This window comes from Loxodonta africana, chromosome 4 (genome assembly GCF_030014295.1).
Source record: "Loxodonta africana isolate mLoxAfr1 chromosome 4, mLoxAfr1.hap2, whole genome shotgun sequence".
Classification (NCBI taxonomy): Eukaryota; Metazoa; Chordata; class Mammalia; order Proboscidea; family Elephantidae; genus Loxodonta; species Loxodonta africana.
Genome location: NC_087345.1, coordinates 88,337,717 through 88,359,679, shown reverse-complemented (window position 1 = coordinate 88,359,679; position 21,963 = coordinate 88,337,717). Strand labels below are relative to the sequence as shown.

Sequence of the window (21,963 nt, the reverse complement as noted above, 5' to 3'; positions counted from 1 at the left end):
AACGAGACATTCACAATAAAGTATATTGTAAACGTACCTGTCCACAGCCTGGGGCATTGCACACAAACGGTCTGTCGTCTCCCATATTTCATATAGCAGAGCTGAGCTAAGGAGGGGGAGGTAGGGGGGAAAAGTTATGTTAAATACGCTGGGGCAAAAAAAAAAAAAGTGCTTCAAAAATATCAAGCCTAGAAACAGGTGTCCCAAGAATGCCATTTATCAAAGCTGTAAACACAGGCTACTTTGGGGAAACCCATTAGACAGGTGGCATATGATCTTCTGTGCCTCAACAGAAACTTTTAATTAGAAAAATTTAGGCTTAAATATTCAAAGAATTTTAAACCTTTTGCTAGACTCTCCCTCTTTGTGCTACAGTATATAACACACTTCTCCAGTCTGCTGAATTACAACCAGTGCAGTTCCCCATGTCAATAAATCCACTGAACGCTCGATGCAGAAGCCATATTTCTAAACAAGAGAAGACCAAAATTTGTCATTTAATTAATTAAGGGATTATAGGAGGGGTGCTCCATTTTACAGGGCCATAATCTGGCTCCCTGGTGTATAAACTACGAGACTGTTGGCAAGGGCCGTTTATCCCAGATTATTGCCAAAGAAAACAAAGCACCCATCCTATTGGGCTACATGGGAAATGATTTTCATTAATAAAAAAATAAAAACCTTCTATCCCCACTGGAAGCCTCCTTCTCTCACCACTAATCGTCTACGGCAAATGGAGAAATATCGGCACCCTTCCCCCCTCCAATTCTATTTATGGCTAGGTTTTTAAAAGCAGCAATAAAACAAATGTCGACTCTTTGGGGGTTTACTGGGTGAATATGTTCCGGCTGTTTGTGCTGCTCTCGGCCAGAGATCTTGGGCTGCTCCGCTGCAGCCAACAGATGTGTGCTGCTGCAGGGGATAAAAGAAATGGCACTAAAAGGCATCGCCATCCATCTCCTCTATTTCACTCAAGAAATTTAACAAGGTTTATATGTTTTGTTGTTGTTGTTGTTTTTAATTATTGAAGTTAAATTCTTGAAATGTTGATTGAAATTCTTTGTCAAAGAATTTGTCTAATATGAATGTGTCACAGAGATTTTTTATATCCCATATCCCAACTAAGAATGAAAACAGAGATGGAGATAGATAAGTATCAGAAATGCAAATGATAGTAAAAATATTCCCAAGCCTTTTGGAAGTGTGGAAGAGAACAAGAGGGGAAAAAACTCCTAAGGGACATTTTCAAACATCTTTCCACAAGAGAAAAAGTTACCTGAAAGAATATGAAAAAGGGAAGATGAGAGAGGACGAACCGAAGAACTACAGTTTGAATGTGCCTGAAAATGACTTCGGAACTCTTAACTAAATTTCAAATTTTTATCTTGGAGATAAACCAAAATGTCAAGTTAACCTCAGTCAGACCTGCATTAAAATAAAATGTTAAAGTGCTAGACTGAATCTGGTAATTGGAAAACCACATTTAAAACTCAGAGGGTGGCTAGGTAACATCTCTCCTACTCTCTTAAGACTCACTCGGGTTGGAAACCAGTATTTCTGGTTGTCTGATCAGCAATTCCACAACTAATCGGTGTTTAAAATTGTAGGGTGTCCCATAAAATAGAAAGGGCTTCTTGGTCATCTTTCAGTGTGATAGGAACAGGGTCTAACCATGAAGGAAACTGATGTTGCGGCACTGCTATAATGGAAGAGAGCCTGTATGTACATACGTGTACACAGATTTATATCACATTTAGCCAGGATAAATTGCTTCAATAAATTCTGTTCCTAGGAGAGACCAGCTCAAGCTGATGATTGGGTACTAGGAAAAGGAGAGCTTCATTCTTCTTCACACAGCCTCAGGACAAGGGGCTTTCTGGTGTGTTTGTTTGTTTGTTTTAAACACACAATGATGTTTTAGTACTTTCTGAAGCTACAACATAATGCAAAAAATAAATACAAATAAATAAATGCAAAGACTAAGGCCACTAAGGATGACAACTCTGAGCATTTTCAGAAAGCAGTTCATCTCTGGAAAAATTCCTAATGACTGCTGTGCTGGAGATAATTACACTTTCTAGTCCCAGAATCTGCTTCCCTAATATAATAATGAAATGAGAATTTTATTTCAACAAGGTCCTCTAACATATTCTTAACCAGGAAGTAAATTACAAGGGCTAGAGCAGAAATAACACAAAAGCCAAGCAGGATTTCTTACCTTTATCTAGGTTCTATGATTTGGGGATAAGTTTCCTCACTTTTCTATCTATTGCGGGGCGGGGTGGCGGGGGAAGGTTCCCAACTGAGGAATAGGTAGTACTGTTATAGGAAGTGGTTAAATAAGTTCTGGAACGGTTGGTTTCCTTTAAACCACAAATTCAAAATTTAACTTGGCTTTGCACAATCACATCACAATATAAAAAAAATACATGGCTTCCAAATTTTATTTAATGACATCCTTACTAGGAAATGGAAATGACAAATCATGATTTTCTGAAAGCCAAAACAAACATACAAAAACCTAAAAAACAGCAAAACAAAAAAACTTGTGGGGTGTTAAAATGTAACAAAAGTAAGTATTTTCATGGCTCTTAAATATTGAAATCTGCAGTCACTGACTAGGATTTCCTGCTTCCTTTTCATTTGTTGGCCTTTGTTTTGCCTTTTTCACCAAAGGGAGATCGCAACGGAAGACAGAAGGCCTGCTTTCTTAAACACCCATAAGTATTCTTAAACCATTCCCTCAATCTCTTGCCCCACATCATTTCCATATGTCTTGCTTTATGAAAATTTTCAATTTAAAATTAAATATTCAAGTGATTTTTCTTTTTTAAAAATTTAAATTTTTAACAATGATAATGGTGATCTATAGCTCCAATTTAAAAAAAAATTCCAGTAACATCTTTTTTTAAAAAAAAAAATCCCAGTCTACTGCATCAATTGCCATAGATAAAGAATGCCACTGCTTATTTCTACCTGACATTTAAAACAAGTCTCTAATTATAAGAGACCAACCTGATGCTGTCTCAAAAACAAAAAGCAACGCAGTTTTATGGTATAAACAGACAGACAAAAAGTAAAACATTCTTGAATAATGATGGTGCCATTCACTTGAATTTAACTCACAGTCCATTTGTAACTGTACTACTTGACAAGCAGATCATGTGTCTGAGCGTGGCACTCGGTCTGTCATCTGCTTTTGGATCTATTTTTTAGGACAAAACTTAAGCATTTTATAGAACTAAACAATAAATGACAAGAAAGGGATACACACATTAAGAGGCATTGCCAAGAAGAAGTGAGATGCTTTTAGCAGGGATCTTAGAAGCTAACAGGAAAACAAAGATGTATAAAAGGCTGTCCTAGAGGCCAAGGTCTGCAGAGGGAAATGTTCATGTACTCAGAACCACCACATTGCACAAATAACACAAATTACTATTCACTCAAATGACAGAAAATGATCTGAATGCTAGGAGGGAAGCGAAGAAAAACCAAGGTTTAGAGAATGATTTTTAATAACTAAGATAATTTCGCAAAATCTATGCTAACTAATTTTGTCAGCATCAGAGCTAGATCCTAAAATAGTCTTGTATCAATGTGCAAGGAAGAAAATAGATTATACATCTATACATTGCATTCTCGTTGTTAGCTGCCATCGACTCACGGCAACCTATGTGCACAGAATAGAACTGCTCCATGGGATTTTCAAGGCTGTGAACGTTCGGAAGCAGATCACCAGGCCTATCTTCCGAGGCACCTCTGGGTGGGTTCAAACTGCCAACTTTTCAGCTAGTAGTCGAGAGCTTAACCATATGCACAACCTAGGAACTCCATTTCTCTCTGTCTATTTATATATAATATAAATATAGATTTTTCTTTCTTTCTTTTTTTTTTTTTTAACAGAATGAGGATGGAGTTTATCACTGAGGTTTAAAAAGTCAATTATCTGAACCTGGTTGTAATTCTTTCTCTAGCAACCACCTAATGTTACCAATAAGAAGGCCCAGATTTAAGTGAGGAATAAAAGTCATGTACAAACACAACCAGGGACCACTTCTTAGGTTCCTAATTACAAAAAGCAGATATTGCTGGGTATAAAAGATGGGAAGGGCATATGCGTCATAAAAATCAGGAAAGAGTTTAGACTAACTAGCTATCACTCAATCATTCCATTACAAACCATTATTAAGAAACTATTAAGTACAGGCAAAACAGACATAAAAAGACACAGTCCTATGAGTTAGCCATAGGTTTTAAAAATAGCCTTACAAAAAAAGTCTTTCACTCTTCTGGTACAAAAGAAACCAGGCAAGTGGTAAGAATGACAGCTTAATTTACAAGTTCAATTAGTCAGAGGTTGATCAGTGTACATATTATTTAGATCTCTTGCTATTCCTTCTACTGTTTATTATCATTTATCATTTTTTCTAGCAATCCTAGAGTATAGACAAGAGCACAAAAAAAAGGGTTAACAGTCTTGGTAAAAGATTGTTTGAAATTAATAACCAAAATTTATTTTTTAGATCATACACATTTAATCAGTTTCTAAATTCATTAATTCACCAAATATTTTATTCAGTGCCTCCTATATGGTCTAAAAAAAATATATACATATATGGTCTAGGCCTCAGGAATTCAACAGTGAATGAGACAGACAAGGTTTCTGCCCTCATAGAGCTTACTTACATTCTAAAAGGATGAGACAAACACTAAATGAACAAAATAATTTTAGATTAAGAGCATATAATTGCTACGAAAAAAATAAAACGTTAATGTCTAGGAGAGGCCCATTTTAGTTTTATGAGTAAAAAGAGAATGGCTATAATTTATTATCTGTGAACAAAACGGAAACAGAGTAGAATATAGAGCTCTAGGCTAAAACCAAAAGAAGCCCTGGTTGCGCAGTGGTTAAGCTGCCAACCAAAAAGTCAGTGGTCTGAACCCAGCAGCCGCTCTGCTGGAGAAATATGTGGCAGTCTGCTTCTGTAAAGATCAAAGCCTTGGAAAGTCTATGGGACAATCCTACTCTGTCGTATAGGGTCACTATGAGTCAGAATTAACTTGAAGGCAATGGGTAGGCTAAAAGCTCAGGAAGCCTCCAGGGAGCCTTTCCTATCCTAACATGGTAGATGCTTGTTAAATATTTATTTAACCTGAAGTCACCATTCAAGTACTGTACAAACCAAACCCAAACTCACTGCCATCGAGTCAATTCTGACTCACAGCAGTCCTACAGGAGAGAGTAGAACTGCCCCATAGGGTTTCCAAGGCTGTAATATTTACTGTCGCATTTTTCTTCCCCAGAGCAGCTGGTGGGTTTGAACTGCTGACCTTTCGGTTAGCAGCCAAGCCCTTTAACCACTGTGCCACCAGGGCTCCCTCAAGTACTGTATACTTGGCTGAAATGTTACACTTCAAGTTTTTGCAGAAAGCTGCTCGGTCCACAAAATTTTTACTATGTAGGCATTTATGTATATAAGGCTATACATATTTGAGACATCCTTTAAATACATATTTACAACTATTTTGTGCCTAGGGCACATTACAGGATGCACTCAACAAATTATATTTTATCATCCTAATAACGTAGGGGAAGCGCTTTAGTTTTTGGTTAGAATGCTAAAAATGGGGAGAAGAGAGGTATTTGTCAAGTTAACCCTTAACTGAACCCTGAAAACAAAACCTCAGTCAGAGCTATTAAGATATATATTCAAGCACAAAAGAACGCTAATTAAGGGTGCTGCAGAAAGGGTGCCTTTACACAGCATTTATGGGAGTATAAATTTGGACAATCTTTTGGGAAAGCAATCTGGCAATATTTATATTAAATGTCTTAAACTGTTTATGTCCTTCAAACAAATCATTTTTCTTTCAGGACTTTATTCTGAGGATAAAACCAGAAACTTGAGCCATTTATATATTAAAATGTTCATTGTAGTCATACTTATGATAGAAGAAAAAAGAAACCAGATATTAAACTAAATGTTTAAGAATGGATAAATATAAATTAAGGTACTGCTTTACAACGGATTGTATTTAAGAACAGTATTTTGAAAACTAATGATACAAGACAATGCTACATATTAAGTAGAAAGAAAAAAGCACAATATAAAAATGCATATGCAGCACAATTCCAGATCTTTAAAAAAGCAAACATAAGTACTAAATGTATGGTATGTGTTGCTTCAGGGATTGGAAGAAGTATAATAGGAATATAGGTGTTGGTTAAAGATGATTTTAGTCATATCTGTAACATCTGTTGGAAACCCTGGTGGCATAGTGGTTAAGAGCTACGGCCGCTAACCAAAAGGTCGGCAGTTCAAATCCACCAGACGCTCTCTGGAAACTCTATGGGGCAGCTCTACTCTGTCCTATAGGGTTGCTATGAGTCGAAACTGCCTTGACTGCAACGGATTTGGGGTTTTTTTTTTTTTTGGTAGTATCTATATCTTTTAAAAGAAAGTATATAATCTCTTTAGACAAAAATTTAGAAACAAAAGATATTAACCATTATTAATTCTCGGTGTTGGATACATTGTGTGTAATTCCTTGTACATTAAACTCCTCAAAAAATAAAGCAATAAACAGTTTCTCTAAAAGATGAGGGAATTAACATCCTAAGGCTAATAGTGATTACCTCTGGATAAAGGTATTTCAGATGTTATTATTTTCTTCTTTGTACCTTTAATATTTTCCAAAGTTATAGTGACCATGGATTATTTGTAACTAAAAAAGGCATTTTAATGTAACATAATAATAAAAATGCCTGCCAGTCTACACGATTGGGAAAAAAAACCATGTCTACGAGTTTTTTAAAAAGGCCCATATCTGCCAGACTATTATTCTAAAGTATTAAACAGTATATTTTAAAGATCACACAAAGTTTTTAAAAAAAATCATGCAAAATTGCACTTTATCTGTTACAAAGCAACAAAACCAAATGATAAATTAAGTTCAGGAAGGACTACCAAAAAAACTTTCTAAAATTATAAACTAACAGCTTCATATAGAAAATAGACACAGTGGAAATTTAAACATATCTATATACAGAGTAAACCAAGCGGTTCAAAATAGTTCCTCCTTTGTTACCTTCGAGGACTCATTTTCAGACAACAATGAGTATTACTTGTATTAAACACACAGAAATTGCCCCCAGCATGCACCACTAAGGGAGTGAAGAGAGCTGAAACCAGGTTTAGCAGGTACTGAATGCCTTTCACCTCAGCTATAAATAAGCTGAAAACTTAGACAGGCACCCAAACAGAGCTCTATAGGCTCCATTCTCTTATGGTATTAAAAAGTAAGAAATTATATACAAACAATTCTCTTTCAAGAACACAACTCTGGATACCTAGTCTCAGACTCTAAAATAATTTAGGTGCTGCTAAGCAATTTAAGCAAAGAGTATGAACACTGAAGCTCCCCACCACAGCAGTCTCAACATTTTATTCTCTATAGGATATTCAGTGCTGCTGTGATTTGCATAACATCTAGAAAATAGACTTAAGGAAAAGATTCCAGTAAACACATAAACTGTGAGACTATAATAATGCAAATTATGTGAACCTCGGAAAAAAAGAAGACTCAAATTTTACTAGGCGGCAGATTATTTAGGAAGTGAAATTTCTGTTCATAAATTTTGGATTCATTTTGCATTATATTATTAAGCGTAACAATAGTTTAGCACGTATCTCGTTAGTAAAAGGACAAAGAAAGCATATATACTACTACAATCTTTAATTAGCATTATTGTTTTATATCAGGGTTCTTATAAAGTACTTTGCTAACTAACAGACTGGGAAGCCGAGGTCCCAAACCAAACCCATTGCCGCTGAGTCAAATTTTGACTCATAGAGATCCTATAGGGCAGAGCAGAACTGCCCCATAGGGTTTTTTTTTTTTTTTAATTTTTATTGTGCTTTAAGCGAAAGTTTATAAATCAAGTTGGACTCTCATATAAAAATTTATAAACACCTTGCTATATACTCCTAATTGCTCTCCCCCTAATGTGACAGCACACTCCTTTCCACCTTTTCCTTTCATGTCCATTCGGTCAGCTTCTGACCCCCTCTACCCTCTCATCTCCCCTTCAGACAGGAGATGCCCACATAGTCTCATGTGTCTACTTGATCCAAGAAGCTCATTCTTCCCCATCATTTTCTATCCCATAGTTTAGTCCAATCCCTGTCTGAAGAGTTGGCTTTGGAAATTGTTCCAGTCTTGGGCTAACAGAAGGTCTGGGGACCATAACCTCCGGGGTCCTTCTAGTTTCAGACCATTAAGTCTGGTCTTTTTATGAGAATTTGGGGTCTGCATCCCACTACTCTCCTGCTCCCTCCGGGGTTCTCTGTTGTGTTCCCTGTTAGGGCTGTCATTGGTTGTAGCCAGGCACCATCTAGCTCTCCTGGTCTCAGGCTGACGTATTCTCTGCTTTATGTGGCCCTTTCTGCCTCTTGGGCTCATAATTACCTTGTATCTTTGTTGTTCTTCATTCTCCTTTGCTCCAGGTGGGTTGAGACCAATTGATGCATCTTAGATGGCTGCTTGTCAGCATTTAACACCCCAGACGCCACTCTCCAAAGTGGGATGCAGAATGTTTTCTTAATAGATTTTATTATGCCAATTGACTTAGATGTCCCTTAAAACCATGGTCCCCAAATCCCCCCCACCCCGCCACTACGCTGGCCTTTGAAACATCCAATTTATTCAGGAAACATCTTTGCTTTTGGTTTAGTCCAGTTGTGTTGACCTCTCCTGTATTGTGTGTTGTCTTTCTCTTCACCTAAAATAGTTCTTATCTACTATCTAGTAAGTGAAAACCTCTCTCCCTCCCTACTCTTGTAAACATCAAAGAGTATTTTCTTCTGTTTCAACTATTTTTCGAGTTCTTATAATAATGGTCTCACACAATGTTTGTCCTTTTGCAAATGACTAATTTCACTCAGCATAATGCCTTCCAGATTCCTCCAGGTTACGAAATGTTTCATGGATTCATCATTGTTCTTTATCGATGCATAATATTCCACTGTGTGAATATACCATGATTTATTTATCCATTCATCCGTTGATGGGCACCTTGGTTGTCCCATAGGGTTTTAAGGCTGCAATCCTTACAGAAGCAGACTGCCACATCTTTCTCTCACGAAGTGGCTGGTGGGTTTGCAACTGCTGACCTTTCAGTTGGCAGCAGAGTGCTTTAACCACTGTGCCACCATGGCTCCTGGGGAAACTGAGGTAGAAAGTTACTAAAAAGTAGGCAAAAGAGGAGTCAAGAGTTACCTGCTCTCAAGGAAGAACGAAGAAAACCAAAGACACAAGGGAAAGATTAGTCCAAAGGACGAAAGGACCACAACTACTATAACCTCCACCAGACTAAGTCCAACACAACTAGATGGTACCTGGCTACCACTACCGAATGCTCTGACAGGGATCACTGTAGACGGTCCCGGACAGGACTGCAGAAAAATGGAGAGCAAAATTTTAACTCACAAAAAAAAGGCCAGAATTACTGGTCTGACAGACAATGGAGAAACCCCGAGAGCATGGCTTCCAGTTACCCTTTTAGCTCAATAATGAAGTCATTCCTGAGGTTCACCCTTCAGCCAAAGATTAGACAGTCACATAAAACAACACAAGACTACATGGGCACACCAGCCCAGGGGCAAGGAGGAGAAGGCAGGAGGGGGCAGGAAAGCTGGTAATGGGGAACCCCAGGTTGAGAAGAAGAGGGTGCTGACATGTTGTGGGGTTGGCAACCAAGGTCACAAAAACAATATGTGTATAAATTGTTTAAAGAGAAACTAGTTTGCTGTGTAGACCTTCATCTAAACTACAATTAAAAAAAAAAGTTACCTGCTCTCATATACCTCAAACAAGATGCAAAAATGGATACCACATCTTTTTATAATTCAACTACTTGTAACAGAATTGTGTATTTTCAACAATTTAGCACACAATAGGTACTTATACACTTATATAAATTAACACCCAGAAAATGAATTTAAGGGACTGTAAGTTCTTGGAGTGTCAGTTTTGTCTAGGAAAATAAATTATGCTCATAGTTTTAACATTAAGTATATTTTATTATATCCTAATTTTTAAATTCAAATCCAATTAGAGTATATACCCAGAGTTCCCAAAATTCATATACACTATATATAATACCTGCCACCTGTTACCGTTTGGCCCACAAGCTTAGAATGATTTGTACCTTTTCGAATCGTTAAAAAAAAAAAAAAAAATACTTTGTGACATGTGAAAATTATATAAAATTCAAATTTTGGTGTTTGTAAATAAAGTTTTATAGGGACATAGCCGCATTCATTTATGTACTGTCTATGGCAGCTTTTGCACTGCAATGACGGAGTTGAGAAGCTGAAACAAAGACCTTATAGACTATAAAGCCTAACATATTTACAGAAAACGTTTGCTGATTGCTGACATACGTGATAAACTTTCATTCACCAAAATACATGGTTAATTAAGATATCCCAATTATGATAAAAATTGTAAATATATAAATCCTTCATAAATACTTTTATAATGTGACTATTCAAGTACTAATTTCTCCTTGTTTCTGTTTTCAAATTTTAGAAATTAGGTTTTCTTAAAATAAGGTACTGTACACTTGTAACATCAATTAAGCTAGCTTGACAGTTGTCAAACTTGAGTATATTCACCTGGGCACCCTGTAAAAATAGATTCCTAGGCCTCTTTTGGATTCAGATTTGCTTGGCATTGGGCCCAGGAATCTACACTTTAAAAAACACCCTGGGTAATTTTAACGCACATAATTGTTGAGCTACTCTTTGAGACCACTAAGATGGTTGCAGAGCTTATATTCCTTCCATATGGAAAACAATTATATTTTTCAAGTTTGGTACTGTAAGACAGCAGTTTTCAAAGTGGGTTCTGGGAATCCTAGAAATGCCTAAGACCCTCTCAGAGGGCTCAAGGGGTCAAAATCGCACATGGGTAAAATATCTATTCAAAGGGCAAGACAGACCAGTGTAGCAGAGTATTCAAAGTACACTAGTGTAGTTTCAGATTCCACACTACACTTAACCCTTAAGAAACTATCACTTTTCATATATTGGGGTAGTATTAAAGAAGAATATTCAAGATTATCTGATAAAACTATTAAAATATGCCTTCTTTTTCATATTACATATCTCTGCAAGGCCAGGTTTCTTCATATACTTTAGCCAAAACAACATATTGCAACAGACTGGATGCAGAAGCAGACATGAGAATACAGCTGCTTTTTATTAAAATAGACATTAAAGAGATTTGCAGCTTTTCTCCCTAAATTATTATTTTAGAAAACAGTTATTTCTATTTAAAAATATGCTATTTATGTTTACACATAATGGATTTGGCTTTCTTTTTTTGTAATGGATTTACTGTTATTTTAAAATAAATTAATATTTTAAAAATTTTCTCCATTTTTATTTCTAATATGCTAAATTTCAATAGGCATAACCCACATAAACAAAAAGATCTCTAGAGTTCTCAATAATTTTTTCCAATAATTTTTAAGAGTATAAAGGGGTGGGTACTGAGACCAAAATGTTTGAGATCACTGCTTTAAGAAATACACAAATGTAGAGTATCATGGATTAATCAAAGAGAAGTCTGAAATGAATTTCTAGATTTCAGGCTCAGACATGAAGGTCTAAGTTTCAAAGAAAGGAGCCAGCTTACATAGACCAAATAGTTTTGTAGGAAAGGACTGAAAACAGATCTGTGGGAAGGAAAGAATTAGCCTGAATCATAAATTAAGCAACACATGGTAAAAGCTTAGAAACTACCTGGAAGCAGCTTTCTACAGGCAACTACCTAACTAGAATTTTTTTTTTTTATTGCGCTTTAAGTGAAAGTTTACAAATCAAGTCAGTCTCTCATACAAAAATTAATATACACCTTGCTATACACTCCTAGTTGCTTTCCCCCAATGAGACAGTACACTCCTTCTCTCCACTCTTTTTTCATGTCCATTTGGCCAGCTTCTGACCCCCTCTGCCCTCTTATCTCCCCTCCAGACAGGAGCTGCCCACACAGTCTCATGTGCCTACTTGATCCAAGAAGCTCATTCCTCACCAATATCATTTTCTATCCCATAGTCCAGTCCAATCTGTCTGAAGAGTTGGTTTTGGGAATGGTTCCTGTTTTGGGCTAACATAAGGTCTGGGGTAACTAGAACATTTTTTAAGGCTCTCCAAGCTTTTTTAAGCTTTGGGAGGAAACCCTGGTGGTGTAATGGTTAAGTGCTATATCTGCTAACCAAGAGGTTGGCAGTTCGAATCCACCAGGGGCTCCTTGGAAACTCTATGGGGCAGTTCTACTCTGTCCTATAGGGTCACTATGAGTTGGAATCGACTTAACGGCAGTGTGTTAGGCTTGGTTTTTGGTAAGCTTTGTGAGGAAACCCTGGTGGCGTAGCGGTTGAGAGCTACAGCTACTAACCAAAACATCGGCAGTTCGAATCCACCAGGCACTCCTTGGAAACCCTACGGGGCAGTTCTACTCTGTGCTACAGTGTTGCTATGAGTAGGAATCCACTGCATGGCAACGGTTTTTTTGGTTTAAGCTTTGGGAGGAGCCCTAGGGGCTCAGTGGTTAAGAGCTCTGCTGCTAACCAAAAGGTCGGCAGCTCAAACCCACCAGCCACTACTTGAAAACCCTATGGGGCAGTTCTACTTTGTCCTGTAAGGTCACTATGAGTCAGACCGACTCGATGGCAATGAATTTGTTTTTTTCTGGTTTGCGGCTTTTAGGGAATTCAAAACCTATTTTGAACTATTCCCATAAAGGTTAATAAAGCAAGAGCAAAGAAGCAACAACTTGCTACGGTGACAGCAGGAAGCAAAATTAGACATAAGTTAAAAAAATATATATACCTATCTATATTTGGCCTCAAAAGACATTTTGGAAGCAGAAAAATTCCTAGAAACTGGTAAGCTATCAAACAAAAATCTAGTGTGGCTTTTTTTTCTGTTCATTTTCAGATAAATTATGATTCATAAAACAATAAACCAATAGCAATCCATCCCAAAACACTGATCTTTAAGGATCAATATAAAATCTTCAGGGACTTAAACAGTTTGCAAATGTCACCAATAAAACCTGCTAGACTTTATTATTAAACCCCAGTGTGAATTTGGTCCTGCATAGGAAATTGCTGCCATATCCCACAATGATAATCACGGAGTCACTTAGAAGTTGTCAAGGGAAAAAAAAAAAAGGTCTATTTTCCAAGTCTGCCCGCATTTTAGCAACACAGTGATCTATTTAAGTATTCCGACATGTACCCTCATCAATCCCAAACATAGATGTGTAAAATATTTGGAAACTACTGCTTGGCCAAAGCTTAAATAAGTTAAAGAAAATGGTGCTGCAAGAGACATACTGGTACCAGAAATACCATGTTAAATAAAACCAACATAATGTTATTCGAGTTTGATAAAGCTTAAATAAATATTATCAGCAAGAAACCTGGTGCTAACACAAATCACTCACAGCAACTATATGTTTTATTCAATAAATCATCCTGATTGTATGTTTTATTCAATAAATCATCCTGATTGTATAATATAGTCGGGCATATGTTTCAGAAAGAATAGCTGTGCCCTACTTTTAAAACTGAAAAATGTATGGTCATGTGTCACGTAACGTCCATGGTACGTTCTGTGAACCAGGCCGTTATGTGATTTGGATGTTGTGCAAATACCGTATTATATACTTACATGGGATACCTTTGGTTTCACTTCCAAATAGACACTTCTCCTTTGCCTCTTGCTGCTGCTATTACTAGCATTGGTTTTGGTGCATTTGAAAGCCTTGATGCACTTTATGGTATTATTTTTGAAAGAAAATGAAACAGAGAAATAACACTATAACACTCAAAAGATGCATGATACATGAGATTGGATGCTGCTGCATGGCTACGGTCATGGACTTAACTATGTCCCACAAAAATACCTGTCAACTTGGCTAGGTCCTGATTTTTCATATTGTATGATTGTCTACCATTTTGTCATCTGTTGTGATTTCCCTGTGTTATAAATCTTATCACAATGATGTAATGAGCAATAAGCTAGATTAGTGGCAGACATATTGATGAGATCTACGAGATTGGATAGTGTTTTAAGCAAAACTCTTTTGAGATATAAAAGAGAGAAGGGAGCAGAGAGACATGGGGACTTCATACCACCAAGAAAGCAGTGTCGGGAGCAGAGCACATCCTCTGGACCGCAGGTCACCGCACAGAGAGGCTCCTAGTTTGGGGGACGATTGAGGAGAAGGCCGGCAGAGAAAGAAAGCCTTCCCCTGGAGCTGACGCCCTGAGTTTGGACTTATATCCTACTTTACTGTCAGGAAATAAATTTCTCTTTGTTAAAGCCATCCACTTGTTGTATTTCTGTTATAGCATCACTAGATAACTAAGACGACTATCAAGACATATGTATTATAGGTTATATGTGTACTGTACCATTATACACCTGGCAGCACAATCGCTTTGTATATAAGAGACAAGAAATACATGTGTTGCATGCAGGAAGCTGTTGCATCTGCTAGGTCCAGTTATATCTGCTACATCCCATTTCCCGATAGGGATTTCTGAACTCTATTATAATCTTATGGAACCACGGACATATACGCAATCAGATGTTGCCTGAACACATTGTGTGGTACATGTCTAAAATTTTTCTACTGCATGACAGATTTTAAGTCCCAGATAAAACTCGATCAGTTTAGCACATAAATCTCCTCTGTCCACTAAGTCAAAAAGAAGCACTCTGCCAGAGCAGGAGATATGAGAGGTAGTTCCACTCAAGGAAAGCAAGTTGGGTTTTGTGAGTTGGTGGAGCCGTGGGGCTATGGCAGAACAACACTGTTCCCACAGAAGCCCAAGCCCCATGCTCAATAAGTGACATTTTTATTGTACATTTTGGCTCCAGTCATACTTTGATCAACTGATATTTATTGAGAAATGGAGTACTGAACAGAAAAGAGAAACTTTTTATATAATCAGTCTGGTTTAAGAGGTATGAGAATATTTAAGATTAAAATTACCAAAAGATGAAAAAAAGCTAACAAAGTGAGGTTGTGGGTTTGTAATGAGTTTTGTTCTCATAAACTCTTAAGTGTTCTATATCCTTCATAAGACTACTAACTCAGCTTTGGTTTAGTTGGGAATCTTTCCTAGATGTCTACCTACAAAGTTTTAAAAGCCAAGTAACAGGTTTATCTTTTCATCAACCTTTACTAAATTTTAACGCTCATCCTTCCTCTCCAAGGAAGCTATACAGCATACGCTTACTTTTAAAGCTGAACAGAATTTTGCTTCAATGTATACAGGCAGTGAGAACATTATTCAGAAGGCAGAAAAAGTTTTAAAGAAAAGGACAAACAAGAAGGAAAGGAAACAAAATACTATGATTTAACAGGAAAAAAAAAAAACGGAACAAAACATTCTTTCAACACGAAGTGTGCACTGGGGAAATGCTGAAGAGAGAATGTCATGATAAAATATTTTAAGGAATGAAATGACCCCAATGCAAAATATTTGTTGTTGTTTGTTTTATTTTTAGCTCAAAGGAGTTATTTTTCATCATTTATGTTCCTTATTTTTTGTTTATCCATTCCCACTGGGTCAGTAGAACCATTTCAATTTCATTTTCCTTATAGTCTATTTTTCTTCCTGATTTTTCAATACTAAGGTCCTTGATCTGAGCTTATGTTTATGAATTTTTGGACTGGAAAGGACCTTGAGGGGTCATCAAGTCCATCCTTCTGCTTTCCAGGAGAATTCATAAGTAAATAATTACAGATAGATGACAAGGTATCAAAAGAAAATACATCCTGTCAATGACTAACATGTTACTTTAACCCACATAAACATTTCCATTCACGATTTGCAATTTTTTTTAAATGAAAGTAAAAATTAAAACCCCAAAAGAGGAAGGAGTTTAAAAAATGCATTTATCAGCTAAAATTGCTCAAACATAAATTCAACTGTCAGGTCTAAAATTAACATGCAAGAAAGTTGTTGGCCGCCAACACAAAGTCTTTAGTCCCTAGAGATGTCTTCTGATGTTCTTTCTTGTTTGCAGCACTGTTTCACCCACAGCACATAGCCTGGCAACCTAGACCACCATGCCAATGAACTATAATTATGATGACAAATATATATATTTAGTATACATTATAAATGACAAATATTTGTATATATGTTTAAAATAACACACATATATATTTATAGTTTGCACAGGTCTCTTACAAAAATGAAAAGTTATGTCTAAATTGGAGATGTCAATACAGTTTAATTCTTCAATTTGTAACTTAAAATGTTCAAGGAATGGTATTTCTTCCTAAAAGTTTCCAAAATAGAATTCACCTGATGATAGAAAACATGCAACTAGGGAGAAATACTTAGTCTTTCTATAATTATTTAAAAAAAAAAAAGAAAGAAAGCAATATCAGAAGTCTTGGAAATAGCGCAAAAAAAAAAAAATCACTATTTTAAAAAAATGAGGGAGAGGGTGGCAGATTCCAGAAGTTACAGACAGGTAAGATAGATATTGTTTTCCACAATGACTCTACAATGAATAGGTGGTTTACTGGACAATTGGCAAGTAATGCAGTGATCTCTAAACACTAGATAAAATAACCAAGAGCAACTAATGTCTAACTTCATTTTCTTTTTTGACAGGGTCACTAGCCTTGGAGCTCAAGGATATGTGAGAGACAGAATATATTTGGATCTCAACGGGACACCTCACAAAGTTACTCTTGATACTTCATAAAAAATACAGGTAGATGATAAAAGAGCAAGTGGGTACATAACTGAATTGTACCCAAAAGGACGAGTAATGGATTAATGAATGTCAATCTAATAATAGCCTGGGTGGTGCAAAATAGTTAAAGCGATTGGCTGCTAACCGAAAAGCTGGTGATACAAGTCCACCCAGAAGTGCCTCGGAAGGAAGACCTGGTGATCTACTTCTGAAATGCAGCCACTGAAAATCCTATGGAGCACAGTTCTACTCTGATGCACATGGGGTTGCCATGAGTCAGGACCCATTTGACTATAACTGGTTTGGTTTTGGTTTAATGATAGTCTACTCACGTCATATAGCATTCATTGATCCACCCTTATTCATCTTTACCACTGAACTAAAATAAAAAGAGAGGTATAATATTTATCAAATTTATCAATGATACAAAGATATGAGGAATGGCCAAGAGTCTGAATATCATTACCAAACTAAAACAGTAAGCCAAAACTAACAAGATGGCAATTACGGGGATAAATGTAAATTCCTTAATTATGTTAAAAGAAATCAATTGCACAAATTAATTTGACCTTAGATTTTAAGAACAGAGGTATACCAAAACAAAACTAAACTAAAAACAAACTTTTGTTGTTGAGTCGATCCCAACTCATAGCAACCCTACAGAACTGCCCCCACAGGGTTTCCAAGGAGCAGCTGGTGGATTCGAACTGCTGACTTTTTGGTTAGCAGCCGTTGCTCTTAACCACTGTGCCACCAGGGCGCCAACAGAGGTACAGAGCCCTGCAAAAAAGAAGCTGTATTCTCCTTTGTACTGCATATTGATCTGAGATGTTATATTCAGATCTAGATAAGAAACCCTGAAAACTCAGGCAACTAAGCTGATGAGGAGCATGAAACTTATTAAAAATGTCATTTAAGGAATGGCTGAAAAAAACTTGGACTATTTACCCCAGAAAGAAAACCCTTACCAGGGCATAACTATCATCAAATATTTGAAGGGCTAGCATGCTGACAAGGAGTTAGGTTTATTGTTATGATATATAAAAACCTATGCCAACTGTAAACATTTATGCATATTCGATTATCAGATGGCAGAACTGATGAGCTTCAGCACAAGACTAGGACTGTTCTAAAAGTAGCACTCAGTAACGGAGCAGGTAGCTACGGACCTCTTCCTTACACCATTCAGAAGTTACAAGACCAACCACTGGGGACTACAAATGTGATGCATTTTCACATTTCTCTTGAGCCCAAAAGAAGGCTGAATTAGCCTGTTAGGGAAAGCCAACATTTAAAAATGGGTACATGTCAGAGAAGCTTAAAAATAGATTTTCTTTGACATGTTTCTAAAGAGATGAATGATTTTTTCATGAACTCTAAAATCATTGTACCATTTTCAGAGAAACTACCAACAAAAGAAATTAAAGCTTCCTTTTAAATAAATGCTGCATTTGTTTTCCCAGTGAAACATGTCTGCACCTTAACTTGAAGACCTTTACCAAAAGGGTAAGAGACAGTTACATGCCAGCCTGCCAGCTAGTCTCCGGAAGAGAGCTGTCTTTATTAGACATTTACACGGCTGTATTATTTGCTCCACCTAAAATTTCTTTGCAAGGAGAAGGCTCCTCCTTATCAGACATGGATAGGAGGCTGCTGTATAACACTGACTCCCTCTCACTGCAGCCTAAGAAAAACTCCGTCTTGACATGCTCAAAACAGTAACTTGTGAGAACTTCAGAGCAGCTGTGCACAGGCAGAGCCAGAGACTTTACTTGAGGCAAAGTAGTTGCTTACGAGTTGGTTGAAAAAATAGTTTTCATTTTGGCTTAAAAGTGGGGAGAGGAAAGAGAACAAGATACAGTAACTGTGGCTATTAACATTTAAAAGCTGTGGTATTCACAAAGATAATGTTCCACATCCTAGTTTGGTGAACAGACTCAGGGGTCTCAAAAGCTTGGAAGCGGCCATCTAAGATACAACTATAGTCATGCGTAACTTAACGTCCACAATACGTTCTGTGAAACAGAATGTTATATGATTTGGGCGGTGCGAACACCATGTCAAATCAGGCCCCTGGAGGCCACTGTCCCACTGCCCAGGATGGCTTGGAGGGCAGGGCCCATGAAACAACAGGGTGTGGAGACCCCAGGGCCCAGGGGAGCCTGGTGCAGACAGCACAAGTTATTCATAATCAAACCCTCTGGCTTTCCAAAAGGACCAAAAAAGTTTCCTTTTGCGTTGTGTTTGGTCCCATTCTCCGATATATGTCCCTGTCTCTGATCAGGATTTCTGAACTCTGTTATACCCTTATGAGACTACAGACATATACATGATCACACATTGCCCGAACGGACATTATGAGGCACATGACTACATCGGTCTTTACTCCTATGCAGCAAAGGAGAAGGGAATCAAAGGCTCCAAAAAGAAACTAGTCCACAGGACTAACAGCCCACATGAACCACAATCTCTTCTAAACCAAGACCAGAAGAACTAGATATTGTCCAGCTGCCACAATTGACCTTTCTGACCAGGGATACAATTAAAGGTCCTGGGTAGAATGGGAGAAAAATGTAGAACAAAACTAACATTCCTGAAAGAGGCCAGACCTACTAGACTGACAGAAAAGCTAGAGGAACCTCCAAGACTATTACCCTAAAATAACCTTTGAACTTGGAATTCAAGCTATTTCTGCAGGTCACCTTTCAGCCCAATGATAAATTTGTTTATAAAATAAACAATATCACCCATGAGTAATGTGCTCCCTTAAACAGTTAACTACATGAGGCCAAACGGTCAACAGTTACCCAAAAGCAAAGATGAGAAGTCAAGGCGGGGAAAGGAAGCTAGATTAATGGCAACAAAGTGAATGGAAATAATGAGAATGCTGACACATTGTAAAAATTGTAACCAACGGCATGGGATAACTTGTATAAAAATTGTGGAAGGGAATCTAATCTGCTGTGTAAATGTTCATCTAAAACACAAAATTATTTAAATAAATAAATAAATCCACAGTAAACAAACAAAGGTGCTTAAAAATTATAATACTGAAACTACCACAAGTGTGAACTTTGATCTACAAGTTAAAAGATGAGCAGTGTTATTTCTAGCTTTCTGCTACATAGTACACTAGTGAGAAAAAAAAAAAAAAAAAAGGCTTGCATTTAATAATGCCCCAGTCAAAGCAATCACAAATTCTAGGATAGAAGAACAAAACAGGGACTCTGTTCTCTCATTGGATATTTTTTTGTGCAGCTGCCAGGCCATCTGAATGTCCAATAAGCAATGTTCTTAACGTGAAATACCCAAATCAGTAATTAATGCTAAAGGGTTGGTAATTAATTGGTCTCAGTGTACTTTAGGGGCAACTACCTGGCCAAGAGGAAAAGCTTCAAATGGTTTCTGAAAACCAAAGGTTAATATAAAACTACATACTCTGGCTTCTCTTCATATAATAGTTTTACCAGTATTTCAGACATCATTTTGCTTCTCAAAAGTAAAGGGAGAACAGAAAGAAAAATCTATGAAATAGCAAAAAAGTTATTAATTAATTGGCTGTATTATTTCAATTCATGATTAAATGATACACAACTATCAAAGGGCAAAGGCCTGTTCCTTTTCTGTACAGAATTAAGAACTGGTAAGACTACTTAGTATAGCTGCCAAACTTTTCTTTAGCTCCTTTTCTTACAGACATGTTACATTTTGCAATAGCTTCCACTTACCTTACATCCTTCATGTTTAAGTACAAATTGAGTTTGATTTCCCCAACCCTTACCCTAAGATATTATGACATATCTTTACTTCTGAGTCTGGACACAAAGGAAGAAACTAAAAATGTTTCACTTTCCTTATTTACATATTTATACTTTGTAAAAAAACTATTTAGGTTAAAATTGTAACCATCCATTTAATAACTCTTCCAGAATATGAGTGGGTAAGTCACGCATTTAACAAAACGAACTCATTTTAACATATTTTTCTGTGCTTAGAATGCCTATAAAGATCTCTCTCTCCAAGAACTACTTAGTTTACTGCAAAAATATTAAACACAGGAATCAAGTGAGCTTGCTGAGAAAACTCTGCACACTCACACTTAACTGACAGGACCCCCAGAGATAGTAAAACACCCTCTGTTTAGTAAAAAACAGACTGTTAAAGTTAGGAAAGTAGCAACATGGCAATCTGGGTAGGAGGTGTCCTGGGTAGTAAACATCCCAGACAGTGAACATAACAAGGGATTCAGAGTAACATATAAGTCCCTATGGGGCTCCATCTTGTACTGCTAAAGTCCCAACCTCACATCCCTGTGTTCAGAAGGAGGTGAAGTATGGAAAGAGGAAGAGTGAAAGGAAATCAGAGCAGAAGTGATGAAAGTGTTCTATTTTTCTCCTTCTCTACCTCTATCGCTGTATTCCTGCAGACTAGCCACCAGTCTGAGTGCCATATCCAACTACCCACTCCCAGGGCCGGCGAGTCAATTCCGACTCTAGAACTGCCCCGAAGTGTTTCCAAGGAGCGCCTGGTGGATTTGAACTGCCGACCCTTTGGTTAGCAGCTGTGGCACTTAACCACTACGCTACCAGGGTTTCCCATATATCCAACTAGAAGCCCTAAATTAATAGGCCAGCCTTCTTCTCATACCGAGACAGCTATATCGATCAGCTGTCTCCTTTCCAAAAACTTCCCCTACCCCTCCTGATTCCCACACCCTTTCCAAAGTCAGGCTTTTTGGCTACTCAGCTCACCACATTAAGCCTTTCTAAACGAACATTCACTTAATTTTCTCGAAATCCATACTTTCTCTCTGATATCATTTCCCTGACCTTCTTTTCCTTAATTTAACTGAAATGCCATGACACTCATTTCCAATGATTTACTCCAACCTATCTTTCCAGCTAACCCCAATGGCATGTTTTCACCTGATCAATATTCCTAGTTATCACCCACTCATCCCCACCTCCTGCCTATGCCTTTTCCAATGGCAAGCCCCTAACTCTGCTCTTTGGGAAGTCCTGGGTCTTAACCTAGTTTAGTACCCCTCCCCTCTATTCCATTCCACCCCATTCCATGACTCTTCCATTAGGCACCACTAGACTACCCTTCCCACACGATTCAACTCCCGTCTGCTTGCCACGCCCTGTGCCCCCCGGGGCTACTT

The 21,963-nt window shown here is 37.4% G+C and overlaps 1 protein-coding gene and 1 long non-coding RNA gene across 7 annotated transcripts in view; both read right to left on the bottom strand.

The window, feature by feature from the left end:
* LOC100663385 (cyclic AMP-dependent transcription factor ATF-7) overlaps nt 1–21,963 on the bottom strand; it is an 84,041-nt gene that overhangs the window by 61,638 nt on the left and 440 nt on the right. For 4 of the 6 annotated variants that reach the window (XR_002787534.2, XM_010597155.3, XM_064284127.1 and 1 more), the window contains exon 2: nt 38–106. The exons of the other annotated variants lie outside the window; for them this stretch is intronic. Coding sequence is in view for 3 of the 4 variants with exons in the window: in XM_010597155.3 (XP_010595457.1) it covers nt 38–85 (48 nt within the window). In the remaining variant the exon portion in view is untranslated. The remainder of the gene's footprint in view (nt 1–37; nt 107–21,963) is intronic. 6 annotated transcript variants of the gene reach the window in all.
* On the bottom strand, nt 6,410–21,951 carry LOC135231200 (uncharacterized). Its single transcript, XR_010321839.1, has 2 exons — nt 17,132–21,951; nt 6,410–16,169 (listed from the first exon to the last, which is right to left on the bottom strand). It is a non-coding gene; the product is annotated as an uncharacterized LOC135231200 (long non-coding RNA).